This window comes from Pan paniscus, chromosome 9, assembly GCF_029289425.2.
Source record: "Pan paniscus chromosome 9, NHGRI_mPanPan1-v2.0_pri, whole genome shotgun sequence".
Lineage (NCBI taxonomy): Eukaryota > Metazoa > Chordata > Mammalia > Primates > Hominidae > Pan > Pan paniscus.
In genome coordinates, this window is record NC_073258.2 from 65989284 (window position 1) to 66007962 (window position 18679).

General features: G+C 49.0%; 1 protein-coding gene across 17 annotated transcripts; it reads right to left on the reverse strand.

The window, feature by feature from the left end:
• Positions 1 to 1219: 1219 nt before the first annotated feature.
• Positions 1220 to 17390, reverse strand: SF1 (splicing factor 1). 17 transcript variants are annotated; one of them, XM_055094479.2, is made up of 15 exons: positions 14996 to 15388; positions 14615 to 14774; positions 13126 to 13254; positions 10043 to 10118; positions 6869 to 7021; positions 6577 to 6666; positions 6038 to 6221; positions 5835 to 5950; positions 5634 to 5741; positions 4719 to 4899; positions 4184 to 4457; positions 3805 to 3864; positions 3513 to 3692; positions 2564 to 2768; positions 1220 to 2131 (listed from the first exon to the last, which is right to left on the reverse strand). In XM_055094479.2, the coding sequence occupies exons 3-15, from the start codon at positions 13205 to 13207 to the stop codon at positions 2002 to 2004; spliced, it is 1839 nt and encodes a 612-aa protein (XP_054950454.1). In that variant the 5' UTR covers positions 13208 to 13254; positions 14615 to 14774; positions 14996 to 15388; the 3' UTR covers positions 1220 to 2001. The 17 variants fall into 17 exon arrangements, with proteins under 17 accessions (XP_054950454.1, XP_054950453.1, XP_054950450.1 ...); XM_055094478.2 differs by having other exon boundaries at positions 14615 to 14777; XM_055094475.2 differs by lacking the exon at positions 14615 to 14774 and having other exon boundaries at positions 14996 to 17390.
• Positions 17391 to 18679: the final 1289 nt, after the last annotated feature.

Below are 18679 nucleotides of genomic sequence, written 5' to 3' on the forward strand. Positions count from 1 at the left end.
GGAGATAGCTAAGCTGTGGTTAAGTCATTTATTGATTTTATTTCTAAAACCCACATAGCGCCACTTTGCTGCTTCCAGAGCTTCAAAGAGCTAATTAACCACCCAATGAGCCCACCAGGGAAACCAAGCTTGTGGGAGAAGCAATGAGGTGAAGCCAAGGTCAAAGAGGGTAGCCAGGCCCCAGGCCCTGCCCCCATTCTGTCACTTAAGGACAAAGGCAAAAAAGATGTCCTCCTTTTGGTGAGCCGAAGTTTAGGGCTTGGCTGGGGAAACGCACTGAGCCTGCCTTGCTTCTGAGGGCTCCTCAAGCCTGGCAGACCCATAGCAAAGCACAGGCCTCTCTGGTCGGGGACCAGACACCCCAGTAAAACAGCAGTAGCCAGCCCTAGCTCACAGCTGGAAAGCAGCCCAGGCCAGTTGCTGGCCCCAGCAGCCAGGCGCTGGGGGAGCCTACTGTCCCTCAGCCGCCCTGAAGGAAGGAGAGGCAGGTGGAACCAGGGCAGCTCTAAGGCACCTCTGCCCAGGAGAGGACCTCACTACCTGGTGGAGACTCCACATGGATTTTTCTGGAACCCTAACAGTAACTACCCACTCACCGCCCAAGACATGGAAAAAAAGCAGAAGACCCTTTGAAAAGTGCTTGCAAAGCACAAGATGGGGCACTTTATCCTGTCCCCCCCACCCCCGCCAAAGCCTAAAGCGCTGGCAGGCTGCAAGTCACCAGCAGAGAAGGAAAAAAGCCACTTGGCGGTTTTAATTTTAGCTGCTCTGTGCCTGACAGGCAGGATTAGTTGGCTTGACCTTTAGTGTTGATGCCTCCCCAGGCCCAGGGCCTTAGGTGGCAGCTTCCAGGCACAAATCACCACTGGAGCTCATCAAACGTGGAGGTCTGAGCCCCAGGAAAAAGCCTTCAAAGGACAGAGACTAGAAAGATGAGCAGTGAACAAGGAGGGGCAAAATTGGTTCTCAGCGATGTTAACTAGTCACCAAATGGGAGACTGTGGAGCCACCCACACACTGAGCTCCCACCACCAAAGCCACACACAGGAGGCAGGTGGTGGGCTTCCCTAATTAACCACCCAGTCTCACCCCCCGGGACCTGGTGCTGAACGAAAGTTAAGGCACCTTTGGTGCTGCTGCTGCTGCTGGTGGTAGAGGAAGTTTATGTGAAAAGAAAAACTGGGCGGGGCAGGCATTAAAAAGAAAATAAAGAAGCAGACCCAGAAAACCACACTGCTCTTTTATTCAATGGAACATCCCCGCTTTAGCGCAGTGTTGAATCTAACACCGAAAAAAGCCCAGAGAAATTTCTGCAGATAAACCAGTGAAGAGAACGCGCAGTATACATTATTGTCAACAGAATCACTCCATGGAGAGAGAAGCGGGAGGAAAAAGGAAGGAGAATGAACAAGGGGCTCAAACCCCTACACACTGCAAAACATTCAGACATTTGGGATTAAAATAAAACATAAAAGGAAGCCTTCCAGGAAGGAGAGGACCAAATGGAATCTGAGGCAGCTCAGGTGATCAAGGAGCACAGGAAGAACTCCAGGCTGGCAGGCGAGCCCGAGGGAGCTCAGGCTGCCCACCCACTGCTGGCAGGAGCGCCAGGACGGATGGGAATCCCGGAACCTGGAGATGAACCTACCCTCGGCAACTTTACAAGACTCCCTTGACAAGGGTGGCAGAGATTAAAAAACCCCACGCTTTAAACAAACATCTTTGGGGGTGGCTATGGCACCTTGAAAAACCCACAACCAGCTTGACATGAATAGCCAAAGCCCTTGCCCAAAACCATTTGCTCCCCTCTCCTTGGTAAGGGAAGGAGAACTGGAGAGAAGGGAAAGGAATCTAATTGCAGCAGAAGACCGGGGAGAGCATCTCCTTGGACGGAGTCTGAAGAAAGGAAAAGATAAAGAAGTAACAAAGGAAAAAGAAAAAAATTAATAAAAATTTCACGATATGGAGCCAGCGTGTTCCGATTCCGTCCACAAAAATAACTCAGGCTGCTTTGCCGAACCATCCTGTCCACCAGGGGCGTTGCTGAGGCTGTCTGCCTGGAAGGGTCACCAATGGGCGCGGAAAGTCCTCACTCTCATGGCTCGGGCCATCGCCGCCGCGGGGAGGGATCCTGGCGGCCCGGTTTGGGGAGAGGCAAAGGGAGTTGGGTGAGGAGAGAAAGAAGACAAAGAAGACACTCGATGCTACGGGGCGCCAGGAGAGCCCAAGCTGGCGCCCCTACTACCACCTGCCCGTTCCCAAGCGAATCCTCAGTCGCTTGGCCCAGCCCAGTGCGTGCACACACACACATGCGTGCACACACAATCACATGCGTGCGTCCCAATGTCTGGCTCCATATGGTGAGGTTCGGCGTGTTTAAACGAGACCAATTCTCTCTCTATATAATATATATTTTCTTAAAAAACAAGTCTAGTTCTGTGGTGGAGGCGGTGGGGGAGCTGGAGGCATCCCGAAGGGCGGCATGCCCGCCACCCCCATGCCCATCATGGTGACAAAGTTAGAAGGGTCCATGGGAGGCGGAGGAGGAGGGGGCGGGGCATACATCATGCCGGCGGAACCAGGCGGTGGAGGCGGCGGAGGGGGAGGGGCCCCAGGCGGCAGAGGCGGCTGGACCCCGGGGGGCAGGGGCACCATAGTGGGGTTGCCTTGCATCTGAGGGGCTCCTGGAGAAGCTGCGGCAGCCGCCTGCTGCTGTTGCCATGGCGGGATGGACCCTGTGCCAGCGCTCGTGGTGGTAGTCGTCGTATCTGGGGTGGTAAAGAAGCCCAAGGTCACACGCGCGGGGGCACACCGCGGCTGTCTGCGGCTGCTGCCTTGGGATGGGGGCGAGGGGCGCCTGCTCCTTGCTTGGCATGCGGTACGGTGGTGGGGGGCGGGTGGGCGGGGCTGGTGATGGGGAGTGGAGGGGTGGGCAGGACTACCCTGGGGTCAGCCTCGAGGTCTCTGGGCTTAACAGAGTAAGCCCTTTGTCACCAATGCCCCTGGAAGGGCTGAGGGGAAGGTACCAGACACAAGAACAGCTCTGATGTCCCTCCGCCCAGCCGCCGCCACCACCGAACGGCACATTCAACCTCAAGGCCACAGCTGCTGTCTCCCCACTGCCCAGTCCCACCTCTGCAGTCTCTCACCCCAATCGCAGCCCTTGCCAGAGCAAGCATGCACCATCCCACTCGACCCATATGCACCAGGCTCAGTCCAGCCAGCCGCTCACTCAGCCTGCGAGGGTCTGGACTTCTGGCCCCCTACCTACAATAGCAGGCTCCCCTCCAGGCCCCCACGAACCTCTCCCCAGACACAACCACACCAAACATCAGCTCTCCTCTTCAAGATGCCCCTCCACCCCCTGGACCAGGAGGCCCTTTCTGTTTACAACCCCAGCAGAGCCCAGGGGCTCATCCCAAGACACCTGCCTGCTTGTGTGAGGCTCTATGGTTCCTGTCAGCCCCACCCCCATCCCACCCACCCCCACAAGCCCAAAATATTCTACTCACTTTGCTGCCATGGCAAGGGGGTACTGGAAGCCATACTGCTGCTGGGCGGAGGGGGTGGCGGAGGCTGCTGCTGCTGTTGTTGCCATGGGGGAAGAGGACCAGAGGGAGGGGGTGGGGGCTGCCCACTGGGAGGCGGCGGCGGCGGCGGCATCATGCCCATAGGTGGTGGCGGCATCATACCTGTGGACAGGTGGAGGCAAAGATGAGGCCTCAGGGAAAGGGGGGAACTTGGGCCAGAACCCCCACTCACCCAAGCCTAGGTGAAGACCCACAGCCAGCAGACAGCCATTACCTTTTCCTTGATGCAGGCGATAGACCCCAGAGCCCACAGGCGTACTTCCCAGGTACTGATCTTGATGGAAGGAAAGAGCAGGGACTTAGCAGGACATTGGAACTGGCCAGGGAAGCCACCCCTGTGATAACCTCAGTTGCTATCCTTACGCGAGTTCTGAAAACCATGCCTGTAAAAGGCAGGTCTGTGCTTACCCAACACAGAATCACTCCCTGAACCAGAATGGAGTCTTGCTCCTTCCAGAGCCATAACCCTGGCAAGCCAGGCAGACCCAGCACATTGCCCAGCCACTTGAGAGCTGCTTCTAGCCAACAGCGACCTGACGTAACCCCTTGCTTATCCCAAAGCCCCCAAGGTTTCTGGTCTGACACTTACTTACCCATTGGAGGAGGGCCATGGTGCCCAGGAGGGTGGGGGCCCTGGTTCATCGGTGGTGGTGGTGGCTGCATCCAAGGGGGTGGGGGTCCATTGGGGTTGTGCTGCATGGGATGTCCACCATGCCCACCTGTCAGGCTGGGTAATGGGTGTGGGAAGCTGTGGGGGCCACCTCCGGGCCCACCAGGACCACCTCCGTGCATGCCATGGTAGGGCCGACTCTCTGAAGGGCCAGAATTCATCCAGGGTGGGCGGCTCTGGGTGGTAGACATGAGAGACTACGTGAGAGCATTTCCTGCCAACGTCCCTGCCTGCGCCCCCTAGTGGCAACATTGTTCTTCGGGTTATGACACAGGACCAGAACACAAGAACAAGGTCTTCCCAAAGTGAGAAGTCCCCAAACTGGCCTGAGATCCCGGAAGAACAATGTTGCCATCCACATCCATTGTCTGCTCTACCCAAACCACGTGGCCATAGCTCCCAGTCTCTGCAGTAGAGAATGGGGAAGCCAGACCAAGAGAGCCAGCCCCCAGGCTCACCGGTGGAGGTGGGTTGTTGGCAGGAGCAGCAGGACGAGGTGCGCTGGCCAGGGGTGTGGTGGCAGGCCCAGAGGTGGAGCCCACAGATGCTGGGACAGGTGCTTCACCCAGTTCAGCCATGAGGGACAAATATTCTTTATCCATCCGTGCTTTATCCTGAGCTGACTGAGGATCACCAGGCCTGAAGTGGGGTGGGGGACACAAACAGAGAAAGGGGAAAAACTTGTTAAGAAGGAAGCTTTTATCCTGAGGAACCAACATATGGAAAGTTTTGAAGAATTCAATCACCAGATCATCACACATCTTTCTAACCCCTTACTGGGCATGGCTCTCAACAGTCTCATCAGATCTTCAGTTTCGTGCCCAGTTCTGCATCTGGGATCACCAGAGTAGAGGGGCCCTGGGCGAAGAGCACAGGAGACCCTGAGCACCGATGAAGCACAGGTTCTCTCAAGTCAATTTCGTCAAACTTCATTCCCAGTTTGAGAAAAGGAAAATCTATGCAAGACTGGCACAACTGCCAGAACGAACTTCCTAAACAAAACCTTACATATTCGCCAGCCAGTCAGAAAGTGTTGATATCGAGTGCTGACTTGCAACTGGTCAGAAATCTGTAGAGATTGCTTAGTCTTCTTGAACCAATTCTGAACAGCAAAAGCAGTGAATTTCCTATTGAGTCCCAGTGAAAACATACCCAAAATGGAAACTTCCAGTTTTCTTGGGCTCAAGACAAACAAACAGGGGTATCTGTACAGCCTATTTCTAATCATCCTGGGCTTTAAATCACACCATTACAGACCACACTAACAGAAAGGATGTTTCTCTTGGTAAGATTAACAGCAACCAATGAATGTGCCAGAAAAGTTGTCCTGCACATCGCAGGCTACCAGGAAACCGCAAGAGCCAGCCCCTCACCTTTGGAATTTACAGTCTGAAGCAATGTGGCCAGCCCCTCCACACTTGGTACACACTGTGGTGTTGGTAATGCTGCGGGTCTCTGAGCTCTGCCAGGGTCTTAAGATCCTATTGAAGGAAAAAGAGGTCAATGCAAGGGAACAATCTCTACTTCCATAGGTTCTTCAGGTCTCTACACTCTCCTTTAAACTGATCACATACCTGTTATCGTCTTCCCGAAGGGTCCCATTTAAGCGAGCCAACTCCCGAAGCTGCATCTTCCGTAGATCATTCTGGTCCTCTGGGGTCTCGATACCCTGCTTCAGGATGTTTCTTATCTAGTGAAAATGCAATGGACAGTTAAGTGCTTAGGGCCTCCACCTAGGTTTCTGCCAGGAGGCTTCCTTTCTGGGCTCACCGCTCACCTGTTCCACTGCCTTTTTGACGTTCTCCATTGTATTGGCAGTAACCAGGGCATGAAGTGGCTCATCTTCTCCTGGCAACATCTGGCCATCTTTGCGCCCAACCTTCCCTTCTTTCACAGACCCTTTCCCCCGGATCATAATCTTGGCATTGCACTCCTTCTCTATGTTCTTCAGGGTGTTCCCTCTAGAGAGAGGCAGAAATGACTAAGTTTATACCTGACAAATTCACACTCGAGAGAGAAGAGAGGCTGGACCAATTTGGCATTGGTGGGAAACCACAAGCACAGAGAATTGGATTTCCCACCAAGAGCTCCATGAACTCTATATTATGGTCAGCCACAGTAAACCTGAGGATCTGACTTCTCCGCACTAGTGGGGAAGTTAAGACACCTTCTCACAGAAAGGCATTAATTCAGCCAAAATGAAATGTCCTACCAAAAACGGGAAAAGTAAGCCAACAGTACCCAAGTAGGCACAAAACGGACACATCTCGCAGGCTCTAAAGGAATTCTATATCCTATAGACCAGCAGTTACTCACCTGGGCCCGATGAGCAGCCCCACAAAGTTGATTTCTGGGTATTCATCTTGTGGAATCATGACTTTATCACTCACACGTGTTGCTGGAGGTCTAAGAAAGAAAAGCCTGTGTCACCGCACATTTCTGGAGAATGACACAGCCAGCGGCTTTTCTAAAACCAAATATTGGTACCAAGTGCTAATTATGGGTGACTTGAGGCAAGAGGTGAGTAGTACCAATACTGTCCCATCCCAGCAGGTCACCCATGATCTGCATGTGTCTTCATCCCAGATGACCGAGCCCCTCCGCTTACTTGTAATCTGCAGGTGGCTTGAAATCCGGATTGAGTGCAACCATCTCTGTGATGAGGTTGTGCCGCTCCTCTTCCAGCTTTTTGCGGGTGCGGAACTCTCGGGTGTTAAGCCGCTTCCCCTCGCTATTGTAGATGGGCTCAGGGGAAGGGGACCTGTGGGAAACAGACTCCCGTTTACTATTCTGCCCCGACTTCTCTCATTCCCACACGGACTATAACAAGTCTTTCCCAGCCCCTCTGCCTCTCAGACCCTAATACAACACTCTTCGGAGGAACCGACCATAACGTGTGCTACTCAAGATCGTGTGGAATGGGGAGATGGAAGCTGGCTTAACATTAGGGGTCTGGGGTGTGTGAGAAAGGAAAAAAATAAAAGATTTTGCATCTAGAAGTGATGAGAAGAAAAAATGTCTATTCTTTGGGGAAAATCTTTGGACTGTAAGTGGCAAGGACAGTATCATCCCCTGGAGTCTTCTTGCCAAATATGGATTTTCTTCCATTTGAAAAAAAATTACATATCCCAACTTTATGAACCACAGAAACCCCAAGTTTAGGCAAAAGGTTAACTCTTGGAGAGCTCATGCCCTATGAGGAAAAGCTTCTGTACCCCTAACACATAGTATGTATGAGCTCTTTAACCCAATGCAACTGGGACTGAAGGCTACTGCAGCTACTTGGCCCCCACAATGGAGAGAGATGGTTCGCTTCGTCTTTGCTTTTCCTTCAATGGCCTGGCTGGCTGTTTCCAAGGCCCAGGAGACAACCTGTTTTCTGGCTGTTCGAGGTTGGGGAGTCTGGGTAGAGAAAAACGTTAAAGTGCTAAAGCAGCTTCTGCGAGAGGCTGCAAATGCAGATTTGGTCATACTTGTCTAGGGTCTGAACCTGCAAACAGCAAGGGGAAAACCTATGATTCTCCACCAGAGTTTACAAGTCCAGAAAGCAGATTTTCTCTCTCTCATTTTTTTAAGGAGTAAAATGCTGTTGCTACAAGTAAAAAAATATAATGATAAAATGGTCAGTTTACCACAGCTGGATTTTGCGGTAATAAAAAAGAGAGGTTACACTCCTAGAATTTTGAGTTAAGATTACAAAAAGGACCATAGCTTGATATTCTGAATGAAAATTTAGTAGCAGCTGCAAGAAGGGAAGAGACCATGTGGATCAGGTTATTAAAAAAACATACTGAAAGTAATCAAGACTCCTATACCCTTGGTTTAGTTGAGAGAACCTTGCCTAGTTGGAGAGCAAGGACTGAACTCGGCTGCTCCCACTGTCTTCAGCCTAAAGGGAACCATGTCACACCACGTTACACACACGATGGAATAAAAGGTCAGGTTTGTTCATGGCTAATGACGGCTAAATGACACCTCCGTTTCTAGCATTTGTATAAACTGTTAGCACAATCCATTAAGAGTGAACAAAAGCAAACATACCCCAGCTCATTAGACTACCATCTTATACATTTAAGTCTACGAGAAAAGTTTTAAACATGTTTTTACTGTGCAAGTTAAGCAGTATCAAAATAACAATAAAGTGGCTTAAGTGATATAACACCTTTTTAAGAAATTATCTTAATTAAGAAAACCCATGCATTTCCCTCCAACCTGGGCTCAAAAGCAAAACCAATCAGGCATTAGGGCCTCTTTCAAAACTGAATACAAGGGAGGAGAAACCCTGCTCTGGTTTTATTTCTAACATGCTTGACATTTCTAATTCCCACCCCACAGCTGTCTGGAATTAAGCATTCTTAGCTAGTTACAAAAACAAGTCTTACCAGCACCCAATTGGCCATGTGAAGGCCTCACAACAGTTTAACATCCTCCCAAATTGCAGAAGTGAAAGGCAAAAGCTAGTATTCTAGAGGTTAGACTGGCCCGACTTCTTCACCTCCAATAGGCATCGGCTAGATCAACTAAATTCTAATCCCAGTTATCCAGGAAGCAAAGAAGGTTTGTTAAAAATTCAACCTTTGGAGGAATTGACTGGTGACCTGTAGACATATTATTAAAGGGAAAAAGGCCAAAAAGGCACTAAACAGTTGTGGTCTATGACCTACAATGTAAATTAAAAAAAAAAAAAAAAATCTTCAAAAAGAAACGAAACACAACACAACCCTACAACCAAAATCTATCTATAGGTAAAATATAGCAAATGTAGTAAGTCAAATTAAAGAGTCAATATGGAGAAACGAGGAAGTTAATGTTTCCTGGCAAAGGGCGGAAGAAAGATGCATGAGTGAGTGACTTCTAAAGCCATTACATCATCTTCCTGATTTAATAAGCTATTAACTGGGTAACAAAAACCAAAAACACTACTTTTTAAAGCAAAGTCTTTTCAACTATGCTGTATGTACTAAGAGAAAATTCAGTGAGAGGGAGAGACTTACTGCCCTTCTAATTAAATGACCAATTTTAGCTGTTCAATCAGCTAATAAAATTCCAGTTTAAAAAAGTTCATCTCCCCCACACAATTTATTTTTCTGAGGTGAGAGAAACTGCAAACTGAAATGACATGACCACAGCTGTTTGAGGCCCACGCTCCCTTTAAGGAAAAAAAAAAGTAATTTAGGGTTGGTTGCATGCCTTCCCAAAATAGGTGAGAATATTCTGGCCCCTCCCAACACCCCCAAGGCAATGGCCAAGGCTGAAAGTTAACTGGCAGTGAAGGAAGTTGGTTAGAAATCTCATCTGATTTTGAAACCATCTCAAAACCATGAGCAGGAAGACTGCAGCAATGAGCTGACCAGAGCTCCTGGCTTGCTCAAGTTCAGTGATGCTCAAAAATATTTTTAGTCCCTGCACCGTGTACCTGTGAGAAAAACTCTATGCCCTGGGCTTTTGGCCAAAGCAGGTACTGAAAAGGCAGGTTAACGGGCCACCTCACTGTCCCCTAAGGGTGTGTAAATCAGGTTAAGATCTACATGCTTACCAATTGGAAACCAGTTGTCCATTTTCCTGTAACTTTTTATTCTCCCAACATTTTTAAGTTTTATTCCAATTTTCTAACTGTTGACTGACCATACATATTTCTAATTAAACCTTAATCCCCAGAGTGGTCAGGGTACAGTCGTCATACTAGGATTTTATTGAACTGACACAATATGTTGCCACCAGTAAAACGTATTGAGAAAAAGGTAAAAGCGTTACTGTCAGCTGGTTAAAACTGTTTCCCAACCTGTCCTCAGGGTTAGGGGGGATGCCCAGGTCTCCTGTGCGCAGTTTACGAGTCAGGTCTTCTATCTGCAGTTGCACTGGAAGAAACCAGGTTAGGAAAGAAAAAAAAGGATGGAAAAAAGACAATGTTACCAATAAACATCTCAAATCTCAACAACAAGCATGAAGAACTCGGAGACTTTGAAAGGGACGACTGATCAGTGAACACATTGAAGCAAAAACCCCCAACCACCTATCGGCAGGAGTCCTTTTACATCTATAGGTTTTTTTCACTTCAAAATGGTTATCACTTAAGGAAGCAAACAGTTTGTTGGAAGAGGGGTTAGCAATAAAGACTGTTCACTAAGGCTAACATCCAAGCAATTATTAGGAGGTGTTTCACCTCTTCCTCCCCACCAAGGCTTGCTTACCATTGGTACCCAGAACCATAAACCGTGTTACGTCACCAATACCCGACTCCCATCAAATTACTTGAGGGCAAGAATTGAGTTTTTTCTTCATTAAATGTTAAACATAGCCCAAAATGAGACCCAATTAACATGGGACAAGGAAAAATACCAATTGAGCAAAGATCACTTTCATTAATACATTTAAAATTCCTTAAATAAGACATTTAATAACAAAATTCAACACCTTATAGAAATTTGTACATACTCTTTCTGTACAACCAGACCTGTACTAGTAAGGGTCTCCCAATACCTGCAGCTTTTATTCAATTATATGAAATATTTATTCAAATATTAAATGACAAACCACATATCTTAATAAACCAGTAACCATAAAGTGCTAAGAATTTGTTTTCAGGCTCACTGTTCATATGGGGAGCAGGCGTGTAGAAGAATGGAATGTGTGTTCAAAGACAATGTACTTGGCCCTCGGGCCTTGACCAATGAGGCTGTGCATGAAAAAGAGAGATGAGGGTTTCACAAAAGTTGCCAGTGACGCCAGGGAAATGTTACACAGCTGATTTTCCAAGATAATGGGAACTGCAGAGCCAGAGCAGCTTTCTTCAACATGCAGAATAACCACCTGTTCCTTACCTTCGCAGCATCTGAGAATTTTCAGCAGGCATCTCCAATAAGGGCAAATGTTACTAGGTTGGGTTAAAACTGAGCTGGCTCCAAGATAGGATTAATGCGTGTCTAACCAAAGATTCCTTCTAACTTTAAATACATCCACAGGGCTATACCACACCCACACACTGAAACCCTGAAGAAATGAAAACCCATTATTATCGAAAGAAAATACTGGCCGGGCACAGTGGCTCACACCTGTAATCCCAGTACTTTGGGAGGCCAAGGCAGGCAGATCATGAGGACAAGAGATGGAGACCATCCTGGCCAACATGGTGAAACCCCGTCTCTACTAAAAATACAAAAAAAATTAGCTGGGCATGGTGGCGTGCGCCTGTAGTCCCAGCTACTTGGGAGGCTGAGGTGGGAGAATCACTTGAACCCGGGAGACGCAGGTTGCAGTGAGCCGAGATCGCACCACTACACTCCAGCCTGGCGACACAGCAAGACTCAGTCTCTCAAAAAAAAAAAAAAAAAAAAAAAAAAGATATTGAGGGCATCCTGGACAAAGCAGTATGTACCGTGGGAGACAGAAAAGTAGTAAGACACATGGTTCCCCCCCAAGCTCCTTTATGCCTAAAAAGTTCTGACTTTGCAGTTGAGTATTAAGCTCAACAACTCGAGGTGAAAGTCACCTTCACTGAGGGGAGAAGGTGAGTCTTCCTAGCTGACTATGGAGATGTGGGGCCTGATCTAAATAAAAAGGGTCATTCTCTTCTGTGGAGAACTACACCTCTCCTTTGATTCTATTTTGATTATAGCTATAAATAGCCCTTAGGGCCCAGTGAACTAACTAGCCCTCCACAGAAACAGAAATGGAGAGATATAAAGAATTTGTGCTCTTCCCATCTTCTAAGTATGCTTGTGTTCTTGGGATATCACTCCACTAGGGGCATTTCACAAAGATGTAAAGACCCAGACTAGTCTAATATGAGACACAACGGAATGGGTGGGAGTAGACAGGAACAGTAGGGGAAAGAACAAGTATTAGTAGTACTGTGAAAGGAGACAGACAATTCCAACGCCTCAAAATTCTCAGCAGTCTAAAAAACAGGAAATTAAGACCCTCAAAAGTAGTAACATGCTGGCCTTGAAGCTTTTTGGTTGTGAAGGCCACAGCCTCGTAGGCTTAGGTCTTTGCCCGAATTTCCTCCAAAGGGGATGTTTATTTGGTTAGTAGAAAATGTTTATAAAGTGAACTTTTTTGAGACAGCTGCACAGGTATATAAAGATAAAACTTGCATTAAAAACTTTTTTTTCCAAAAAAGCAATTTTGAGGTTAATTTCAATTCCACTGTGGATAGTCATTCTTAATTCTCAAAACCTCCCAGCAGATAAAACCTTTTTATCCTAGCACTTCATTCCATATCCATGCAATATCCCTTTCCCAGCAGAGTTCTTTAAGAGTAAATACAAGAGCCTTCATTTTAAGACAGCTCTCCATAGACCAAACCAGAAAAGATGTTGAAGGGAAGGTTAAACTCTTAAATTCAAGAAAATAAAAAGGGGTAAATTGTAAATACACTTTCAGAACCACTTTTTGTCATTTTTTTTTCTTTCAGAAAGTACCTATAAAAAGTAAAAGACCACATTTTAGGGGGAGAAATATAAAATTATGGTGAAAGGCCATGCTGTGAAAAGTACTTGGTTTCCAGTACCTGCGGTGTTCTCCACTGGGGCCTGTCCAGAGAGGCAGATGACACTCACCTCATCAACTGGCAATGAACAGCAGCTGAAAAGGGTGGCTGCTGGACTGGGGACTGTTCTTACTCCTAAGTGAAACCCTACCTTCCTGATACTCATGGAGAACACTGCAGTTACGAACAGACCAAAACAAGGAGCTGCAAATGCAGAACTCACTGGGCAAAAACTGACAGATGATACCAAAGTCGTGAAAGTATCTCATCTCAAAAAAGATAACTACAATCTCAAACTTTCAAAAAATGCAGATCTTGCTCAGAATAAATCGTAACAATCTCAAAGTGCATTTGGATGCAGAACGTATATTTACCTATATAAGCTCTTTCTTGTTCTCGAGTAAGTCCAGGGGGAATAACTGTAGGCATTCCCGGAATCACTGTCTTCTGTTCCATTGTGTCTTGGTTCCAGCGGCTCCTCTTCCGCTTCTTACTTGGGAAGTCTAAAGGCAGAGACAAAATCCATCCGATGTAAATATAAGTAGTTATCAACAGACAGCTAAGGGTATTTAAGGTACTACACAGAAACTCAGCAGACTGTGAAACTAAGAGCTTAACCTAAAACTTAAACATTAAAAAAACAGAAAACAAACCTCAGAGATCAGAGATTTAAAGCTTATGGCCACTACAAGGGTATGTGGTCCTTGGTCAGGCAAGTTAACATTTCACCTTCTTTTGTCTAGAGAAACTGTCAAATATATAAACGTGGTAATCTTAATGCATACGGCTGCAGAGGGTGTTAGATAGATACTACATCAACCATGAGTGCTCTGAAATCCCCAGGGGAGACAAGAATACACTGAAGAATCATAGATTTGTAAAGCAGTCCTGATGGGACTGGGGCTCCACCCACCTCCACTCCCCTCACCAGTCACTTTTGTACGAGAGGCCGGACCACAACTAAACCTAGTTACACCCTACCAAGTGGGAAAAGCCCAATTCTTCAACAAGATCACCTTTGTCTTCATAAGTTTAGCCAAGATCAGCATTCAGTTTTCCTGGCCAGTTGGACACTGAGGGTCTGAACTCTTAAAAGTATCTATCAAAAATTCAACAACCTATACAATAGCAGCCAAGTTCTCCTTTCCCCGTACACAGGCAAAAACTCCCTACATTTGCCACAAAAGAGTCCTTCTATTTCCCAAGGGGTACAGGATCAGAGGGAAAAGCTTTTTAAAACAAAGCGACAGGGCAGCGGATCAGACTGAGATCTAAACATACTGAACGGAGATTTAAAAAAACAAACAAACTAAAGTTCTCTCCCCAAAAGAGACCAGGAAAGATCAGACCCAACCATCATCTGAAGCATGCCAACCTCTCCCGGATGAAAACCCTGCCTTGCTGTAGAAGCAGAGGAGCTATCCTTGGTACGGTTCCCATTCTGGTTCCTCAAGACCAGAAGGGAGTCGCTGCACGTCATCAGGTGAGGCTTTCACGCCCTGCTGGCATTCACAGCTAGCACCCCGTCCAGCGCTGAACACCCGCCACCCCTGTTCCCGACACCAGCGGACTGGACAGCAATAGGGGACCCCCAGTCTATACAGTTGCGCCGCACAGCCCGGCCACCTCACTGCGTCTGCGCACAGAGCGCCTCCCGCCCGCCCAGCCCTCCCCCCACAGCGCGCGTGCGCACTCGAGGCCCCAGAACCAGGCCGCGCGCGCCCTGGGGCGCCTCCGCCCGGGCCTCCCCGTGCGCGCACGCGCGCCCCTGCCGCGTGCAGCCGCCGTCGCCGCCGCCGCGCGCCCCTCAGGCGGCCGGGCCCGTCCGCGCGACGCCTCTCGCGCTCTCTCGGCCCGACTCACCTCCTCCGCCACCGGCCGGGCCCGGCTGCTGGTCCTTACGCGGCGGCTGGGGTGGCAGCGGCTGCGGCGGCGACACGCGCTGGTAGAGCGGCGGCGGAGGGAGCGGCTGCGGCGGCGGGTACGAGGCGCCGGGGGACGGTGGCGGTGGAGGCGGCGGCGGCTGCTGGGGAGGCGGAGGGGGCGGCGGCGGAGGCGGCGGAGGCAGCGCCGCGAAGGGGAAGGCCGCGGTCAGGGCCCCCATCGAGCCCACGGGCGGGGGCGGGGGCGGCGGCGGCCCGGGAGCCAGCAGCCCCGCCCCAGGCCCAGGTGCAGGCGGAGGGCCCGGCTCGAAGCCTCCTTTGGGCCCGGGGAGCGGGGGCAGCCCGGGGGGGCCCAGCTTACCCAACGGCGTGGCGTTCGCTCCGGTCGCCATGGCGCCACCGGGGACAGGCACCGGCACCTGCTTTTCCTCTGCGGCGGCTTCTCCTTCGCAAGCCTCCCGGGGGGAGGGGACCCGAATGCGCTGCCGGAGCGCGCGGAGCCCGTCCTCTCACGCGGCGGGCGGCGGCGGCGCGAGACGCACAAAGAGGGAGGAGAGAGGGCGCCGCGGGGGCGGGCCGGGGGCGGCGGGGCCGGGGCCTGGATTGGGCCGGGCCGAGGCGAAGGGTCGAAATCGGCGGCCTCCGATTGGCGGAGCCTCAGTCCTTCTTGATGCGCGCTGGGATTGGCCGAACCGTTAGGCCAGGCGAGGAAATGGCGGCGGAGTTCGGTGGGCTGGGAGGTGTCGCAGCGCGCACTTCATTTGTTACTGCGTGAACTGAGCTCCGAGTCCAGAAAGGAGGGGATGGGGTGGGGCGAACTCTATGACGGAGCGGCGGCGAGCTCTCTCATTGGCTGCGGTGGTGGACTCAATCAATCTCGCCTGCGTTGTAGTGTCGCGGGATTGGCTGTCGCTGGTTCCAGCCTTTTTTTACTCCCCTCCCCCAGGGGGCAGTTTCTCCGGGATTAAGCGAGAAGTCGCGGCGGAAAAGGCCCAGCCGGAACGAGATTTACGGCGGGGGAGTCCTGGAGCAGGAAGTGCGCATGCGTAGATGGAGCAAAACTGCCTCGCCACCCGTCTCCCTTCACCATCGACCCTTGGGTCCAGCAAGGAAGCCCTAAGTGACGTCAACCTTTGTTCCCATGGTAACGCAGAACCTTGGGGCGGGAGCAGGCGAGGGGCTGGCGCGCGCCGGAAAACCGGCTCAGTTGACGCTGCAGGTAAAAAGAGACTTCCTGTTTTTTTGAAAAAAAAAAAAAAAAAAGTGACCCAAAGAGCTACGAATAGAGAAGACTTATCGAAGGATTTAAAACAGTATTTGAACTGATGCAACAACATATTAGATGAAAGGTAACAGAAGGTTGTCAGTTCAAAAATTACAAATACACACTTCTATTGGAATCTCCACGGAGTTCAGAGGATTTAATTAAATGATCTTAAAATCGTATAAAACAATAACTACGGCCGGGCGCGGTGGCTCACGCCTGTAATCCCAGTACTTTGACAGGCCGAGGCGGGCGAATCACAAGGTCAGAAGGTCGAGACCAGCCTGACCAACATGGCGAAACCCCGTCTCTACGAAAAATACAAAAATTAGTTGGGCATAGTGGTGCACTCCTGCAATCCCAGCTTCCCAGGAGGATGAGGCAGGAGAATCGCTTGAACCCGGGAGGCGGAGGTTGCAGTGAGCCGAGATCGGGCCACTGCACTTCAGCCTGGGTGACAGAGCGAGATTGTCAAAAATAAAAATAAAAATAACTACTACAGTACTGGGAAAACTTTACAAGACGGAGCAGGAGCTTGCCTTTCCAGATGACAAACATAGTATATAAAACACAATAGGCCAGTGCCAAGGCACTGGGAGGCCAAGGCGGGGGGGATCACCTGAGGTCAGGAGTTCGAGACCAACCTGACCAACACGGTGAAACCCCCGTCTCTACTAAAAGTACAAAAATTAGCCGAGCATGGTGGCGGACGCCTATAATCCCAGCTTCTAAAGGAGGCTGAGGCAGGAGAATTGCTTGAACCCAGGAGGTGGAGGTGTAGTGAGCTGAGATCGCACCACTGTACTCCAGCCTGGGCAACAGCATGAGACTCCGTCTCAAAAACAAAAAACCACAATAATAAAACAATATGATATTGTTGGTAGGAAAGACACATTAGTGCAACAGAATCCGGAAATACCACAAAGGTAGTATTTTATTTCAATCAGGAAAAGATGATTTCGTTGATAAATGGCGTAGAATCTTAAATTTAAACAACAAAACATTTAGAATATAATTTAGGAGACTATAAGGGTATTCTAGGGGTTGAGAACTGCAAAGACAGGAACCTCAAACTGTAAAAAGATATACTTGATTACCCCGAAAATTAACACTGATAAAAGTCAAGAGACAATGATAGATGAGGAAAAAATATTTGCCATACATGATAAAGAGCCAATACCTGTAATATACAAATACATCTTAAAAACTAATTAGAAAAAAGGCAAAAACAATAGAAAATGAGCAAAAAATAGGAATGGACATGTCTCAGAAGAACAAATCCAAATAGCCAAGAAATATGAAAGGGTGCACAACCCCTCTGCTGTGGTTTTTTAAAATAAATAGAAAAGATGTTGGAACCCCCACAACACTTGAAACCTGGAGAGAGAGGTGACTGTGATCTCAGCCATGTATGGTTATAATTTTTTCTGAGATAATAAATTAGACCTGCTTGTTTTTCTTGTTCTGTACAATTATTGGAGAGAATTAAACATGGGACAAAAACCTGCTGCCTTCTTAATGACCCTTCTTATAGATAACTTCCCTTTTGTTGTCCTGCTTTACTTAGACCAGATGACAGCAAACCCATGACTATTACACCCTCTGTAAAAAATGTTAAATGTATGCCTCCCAAAAAGAAACACTGCTTACAACCAAATTATTTATTATTATTATTTCAATTTGAGACAGAGTCTGGCTCTGTCGCCCAGGCTGGAGTGCAATGGCACAATCTCGGCTCACTGCACCCTCTGCCTCCCAGGTTCAAGCGATTCTCCCACCTCAGCCTCCTGAGTAGCCAGGATTACAGCCACCTGCCATCATGCCCAGCTAATTGTTATATTTTTGTAGAGATGGAATTTCACCCATGTTGGCCAGGCTGGTCTTGAACTCCTGACCTCAGGTGATCTGCCCGCCTCGGCCTCCCAAAGTGCTGGGATTACAGGAGTGGGCCACTGCACTCGGCCTATAACCAAATTACTGTAAGTACGCACTGACCATATATGAAGAATGTAATCCTAAAACTCCTCTGCCTCTGTGTGTGTAAATGAAACCTTAACTTCTCTACTTCGAAACACTGACTCCATTCATTTGGAGTCGGTGTTTCCAGGTAGTCCACCCTCATGTTTTGTGCTTGAATAAACTATTGAAATTAGATTCTGACCCTTTTGATTACTTTAGGTGGACAGGTTTGAATGTGTCCCCCAAAGCTCATGTGTTAGAAACTTAATCTCCAGCCAGGCGCGGTGGCTCCAACACTTTGGGAGGCCGAGGTGGGTGGATCACCTGAGGTCAGGAGTTCGAGACCAGCCTGGCCAACATGATTCTCCTGCCTCAGCCTCCCAAGTAGTTGGGATTACAGGTGCCGCCACTATGCCTGGCTAATTTTTTGTATTTTTAATAGAGACAGGGTTTCACCATGTTGGCCAGGCTGGTCTCGAACTCCTAACCTCAGGTGATCCACCCACCTTGGCCTCCCAAACTGCTGGGATTACAGGCGTGAGCCACTGCGCCCAGCCAGAAATCTCTATTCTTTATAAATTACCCAGACTGGGTGTGGTGGCTAATGCCTGTAATCCCAGCACTTTGAGGGTCTGAGGTGGGAGGATCTCTTGAGCTCAGAAGTTTGTGACCAGCCTGGGCAACATCTACTAAAAAAATAAAAAATAAAAAAAAATGCTGGTCATGGTGGTCCATGTCTATAGTCCCAGCTACACAAGAGGCTGAAGCAGGAGGATTACTTGAGCCCAGGAGATCAAGGCTGCAATGAGCTATGATCACGCC